Source organism: Morone saxatilis, unplaced genomic scaffold, assembly GCF_004916995.1.
Source record: "Morone saxatilis isolate NCDOM2014 unplaced genomic scaffold, NCSU_SB_2.0 Contig8, whole genome shotgun sequence".
Lineage (NCBI taxonomy): Eukaryota > Metazoa > Chordata > Actinopteri > Moronidae > Morone > Morone saxatilis.
In genome coordinates this window covers 6,138,432-6,143,842 of record NW_023340257.1, presented here as the reverse complement: position 1 = coordinate 6,143,842, position 5,411 = coordinate 6,138,432, and the positions used below count along the sequence as shown (strand labels likewise).

Sequence of the window (5,411 nt, the reverse complement as noted above, 5' to 3'; positions counted from 1 at the left end):
GATTTCACTCAACACTACACACACACACACACACACACACACACACACATACACAGAGATGCACACACACACGTGCATGGGCAATCAGCTCACATTGGCCAGACGGGTCTCCAGCTGTATAATCTCCTTGGACTTCTGCGTGGCATTGTGAGCTCCCAGCATGCTCAGCAAGCGCTCCATCAGGGCCTTGTACGCCGCCAGAATCTGGGAAGCACAACGACATCAGCACTAACAGACGGGAGGAGCTGCGACATCATCAGTAATGGCCTGATGACGGGGGTGACATGTGGCAAAGTGGACAGGATAACAAAAGCACAGCGGGTGACAGAGGAAAACAGGTGGATTGATGAAGAGGAGAGAGAGATGAGTCAATAGGGCAGATGGAGGAGGAGAGAACGTAAGGAGGGAAAGGAAGGAGGGCAGTGGGAGGGGAGGTTAGAAAGGAAAGAAAGAATGGAAGTAGAGTATGAAGTAAAGGAAAAGCAAAGAAGAAAAGAAAAGGTGATGTATGTGAAGGTAGGATGGAGAAGAAGGAAGGACGAAGTATGGATGGAGAAGGCATCAGGAAGTGGGGAAACAAAAGGAGTGAAGGAAGGGCGGAGAAAAGGAGGATGTAGAAGGGATGATGATAGAGGGAAATGGTGGGGCGGTGTTAAAGAGGTAAGGAAGCATGTTTACCTTCACGCTGTCCTCATCCTGTCCCAGGTAGAGACTTCTCTCAGGCAGCGTGAGCCCCTCCTGATCAATCTGCACACACACACACACACACACACACTAATGCAGTAATTACATTTTTTCTGGCATGTAGTCACATATGTGTTGCTAAGCCCTCAACAGATGCATATTCAAAGGAGTTTTTAATATTTAAATAATCTGTTATAATGCCAGCATTCACAAGCCACTCAACACACTGTATGAATTATTTATAACATTTAATAAATAATGCCCACACGTACAGTCATTCTGTGTGTTGGACTGATATTCATCTTTTATTAAATCTCAGATATGGCTGGCTAATGTTACTCAACTTTAATATCGTCGCTGTCCAATTCAAACCATGCATCCACAAACGTGTTGATTTAGAATTTTTGAGATAAACTGAAGGATTAAGTATTCCTTAATGGGTTTAGAGAATTCTCCTACTTTCTTAAGCCAAACAAACCACTCTAAAGCCTATTTGATTATCTAAAAAATGCATTGTCACAAAGCTGAACACAGCTGCTGTGGTGCCAGTGGCAATATTGGATATTTCCCCTGATAAGAGTTAGTATGTTTTGGTTATTATTACTTTTTATCAAACTGTGTATCAGAGCAGATGTTGCAAACCTCAGTCAGTAAAATCTGTTCTAGTAAACTTCAAGGTTCATCTACTAGCTTTTTCTGGAGCTTTCATCCATATCTCAGTGCCAGCAAATGGAACTTGTTCAGGCGTCATCACATGGCCGAAGTGCAAAGCTTCAGTCGCGTGATAACAGGTGGTTGTATATGTATGGAGGCAACTGAGCAATTTCGATATGCTGAAGAAGGTTTGCGAGAAACACTCAAAAGCTCCGGAAAAGCCCAGCAATTGAGCCTGGACTTTAGAATATCTCATCACAGAAGTATCCCAGGGTTGAGAATGAACTTCTGTGCTCAAGTTCATTCACTCTAATTTAAAGTAACATTAAATTAATACCTATGAATATTATAGTCCATTTCTGCTAATAGATCCTCCTAAATGTTACACACTGGACCTCCAGGTCTTTGCTGATGGTGCACCTAATGAGTCAATGTCATTAATGTCCTGTGACTGTGATGTTTCTGAGGACTGGAACATGGCATTCTTTCACAAATGTACACTCAGTTCCAACATCCTTTTACCCACCCTGATTGCATTCCTGGAGGAGTTTTTGTCGTCCACGTTGACAGTGAGGGAGAAGAAGACGGCAGTGCTGTACACCCCCTGGGTCCTGTACAGCAGCTCATTGAAGTCCGGCCTCTGCGGGGCACCCTCTCTCTCCCACCCAGCAGCACCGGGAGGAGCCCCCACCAGATCCCACCCCCCACAGCTGTCTATCACCTCTGTCATGGGGTCAGAGCCCAGCTTGTCGATCTCCTGGATATTGACGCAGGATCGATAGAACTCCTTGACCTTGCGCTCTGCTGAGTTGGCCCCTTGTCTCCGTATGGGCTCCAGCAGGAGGCGCTGTAGTTTCTCCTCATTGTGCTCTCCTATGGCGGTGATGATTCCGTAGCTTAGCTTGTCCTCTGGGATGCCGTGGCGCCTCAGCCAACCACCACAGGCGAAGGAGTAGAAATCCTGGCAGGGCTGGATTGTTGGGTCAATATTGGCCTGAACGAAGCGTGCCGCCCGCAGCAGGGAGCGTTTGCGTTGGCAGTCCTGTCGACACTGTGGGTCCTGCTGGGCGTCCAGGGAAATGTACTTGAGAGCCAGCATGCTGCCCAAGATGACGCACATTCCTGCTGCAAAGACCAGTGCAGAGAGGAGGCAGATCTCCCTCCGGCTCCATCGAGGAAGCCCTCCGCTGCTGCTGGTGCTGCTTGGATCTTTGTTTCGACCGTTGGACCAGGTCCCTCCTCGGGTACGCCCCATGTGACGGTCCAGGCTGCCTCCCAGGTGAAGGGTCATGCCATTGCTGAGGATGTCACTGCTATAACGGCCACCATATTTCACTTCCTGGAACTCATCATAGTGGGCAGTTAGTGAGTATGTCTTCTCCATGGTAACAGCCTGTGACTAGGTAATAAGTAGCAAAAGGGCGTAAAGAGAAACAGATGACTTTGTTCTATGCTTAGTGTACAGCCATGACCACTCCTACTGAGACAGAAGGGTGGACCCCCACTACAGGGCAAAACACTGAAATGATGTCAAGATCCCGTTGACCCTCTTTAGGCAAAGTCCCCTTTATTCTTTTCAAATCAGAAGCCGGCAGAGCAAGGGGCTCCCATTGTGCATGAGGAATCTCATGGGTCCTGCTCTGTCTCTTTCATCCTCTCTCTCTCTGCTCCCTTTCCATTTGTTCTGCTCCCCTTCCTCTCTCCAACCAGTTACAGGTCACCTGTCGATAAAAATAGAAATGAGACAGGGGAGGGCTGTAAGTCGAGAGCAATAGGAAATTGAATCCACGATTACAACAGCGGAGAATGACAAAATAGCTTTTTTGCCACATTTTTCCCCGCTTTGTCTTGTTCTGTTGTTTGTCAGCTAAAGTTGCTGATTGATTGGTGATAGTCATCCCTCAGGGAGACGATGTCCCCGGGTGACTCACAGCTTTGGATGGATCAATGGAGACAGGAGCAAGGAGCTGAGCATCAGCTGGGCATGGAGAGGTGTGGCAATCACCATAACTTAGCTTGTGTCAGTCTAAATTGATGTAAAACTTTATATTATTACAGAAGGACATGGAGAATTTATGTCCTCCGCCTCACCAAACTGAAGAAAACACACACACCTACAGCACGGAGGGCATCAGCTGATCCTCTATGGAGATTTTAAAGGAATAACAAGCTATCGTATTACAAGCAGCTGCCTAAATATAAATCGTATGCACTTACATCCCACTGTGTTTTCATTTATACTTACGATATATATTATGTATATCATAATATATTATATTATATTATATTATATACCTAATTAGACATTTTCAACACAAAGACCTGTACATGCAGTTATGTCATGCGACAAAAGCAACCAGACTAACGCAGACACACAAAATATTTTTTCAGCTGTTTGCATTCTCCTTTTCTTCTGCTGATGTATTCTACATGTAGCCTGTAGGCAGTATCCAAGCCTTCAGATAGAGAGACTGACTGCTAAACTGTTTTTTGGATCCTGTCCCAGTGTGAGTTTGCAAGCCCTTGTGCGTGTCTGTCTGTGTGTGTGTTTTCAGTGACTCGGTGCAGTGAACTTGCTGAAAGCTGTGAAGGCGATCTGTGAAAATTGATCCCTGTTATCTCCTCTGAGAATAGCAAACTTCAGCACTGATGTCTTTAACAAGCTTTCCCTCGCCTTATGGGAGTGCTGTATGTAGATAAGAAGGAAAGAAGAAGAAATAAATAAATAAATAAATAAATAAGAAGTTTAGTGTTTGCAGGTAAACAGAGAGATGAGTAGAGGGTATCTCAGACTGTGAGAGGTGGTAATACCAATCATGAGGGAGTGGCTGATGGGTTGTGAGTGTGTTAAAGTATTATGTTTTTTGGGGGAAAGGGAAGGACAATGAGAAGAATATAGGGAGGAGGGATGCATGGGTGGTGGAGAGATACAATTCTTCCATACCACTGCAGTGATCTGGTGTTCAAATCCCTGTGGCGATACTTCTGCCTTAGTTGTGTGTTTAACTTGTAACAGTGGAATAATTTCCATATCAGATCATTCAGAAGTGTTAGATTCATATTCTGTGCCAATGCAGGAAGAAGTGTGCCCTTTACACGGCAAGGTAGAAAGGAAAGTCTGAATTAAACTTTCCATGTAGCCGTGAGGGATATGAAATAGATTCGCAAGAGAAATGAATGATAGCATGGACAGTCAACACATCACATCTGCAAACACTCAGTGAGGTCTATACAGAATACTGTGTGCTTCCGCTGTCCTCCTCGCTGTCGATTTCTGCATCCATTTGAGTGCATCAGGAACTTAAAGAAACATACCAATGGTTTTGCAGGTTTTAGCCTATTTACTCCAAATCATCTTTGCGTTACAGTTAGTGATTTTTCTGCAGTGTTTTAGAAGTGTGATGCATTTTTACCCACTCCAGACGTCCATTGACTTTTTCAAACACTCTTAAAATCTATAAGTAGACTATTGAAACTTTGTGTAATCAATCACAGTGAACATCAAGTCTACATATTATCATTCTGCAAACCCGTTGCAGACTTTTCAAATCTGCCTACACTTGAACTGCATTACTATGCAATGATAATGTAACTGCCAAAAACTTTGTACAGACGTAATGCTGACTGTGATTGATCAAACATCTCAAACAAGTTTTAAAACCCAAATGAAATCACACATTTAAACATTTAATGTGACTGTGACGGCCATACATAGACATAAATCGGGACTCAGCCTTAGTACATGGGACACACTCTACTAGGTGAGGTACCGTGGTGCCCCTCAATCGTTTTTTATTATTAAAATTAACAAAAAGAGGTCTTTTGAGAAATATCAGAAATGTCTCAGGCAGCTGGAGGCGCTTGTCTGTGTTTGTTTGACAGCAGCTGGAAGGCTGATCCCTGGCAGTAGAACAATAGACAGAGTACAGCCTATATGACAGCAATTTGTCAGTGGTACTGAAGAGTAGTAACCACAGCAGCATCTAACTGAACCTAAGTGACATTTGCTTGTACATTTGTTCCATGTGAGCAGCTAATTAGATACCTCCAACTTGAATGGTAAATGGTAAATG

General features: G+C 44.3%; 1 protein-coding gene across 1 annotated transcript in view; it reads right to left on the bottom strand.

Annotated features, from left to right (window-relative positions):
* The window catches only part of LOC118341973 (endothelin-converting enzyme-like 1), a 47,121-nt gene that overhangs the window by 37,286 nt on the left and 4,424 nt on the right, over window positions 1–5,411 (bottom strand). The window contains exons 2-4 of the mRNA XM_035680398.1: window positions 1,865–3,059; window positions 679–747; window positions 94–204 (exon numbers count right to left, since the gene is read on the bottom strand). Coding sequence (XP_035536291.1) covers window positions 94–204; window positions 679–747; window positions 1,865–2,722 — 1,038 coding nt within the window. The 5' untranslated portion in view covers window positions 2,723–3,059. The remainder of the gene's footprint in view (window positions 1–93; window positions 205–678; window positions 748–1,864; window positions 3,060–5,411) is intronic.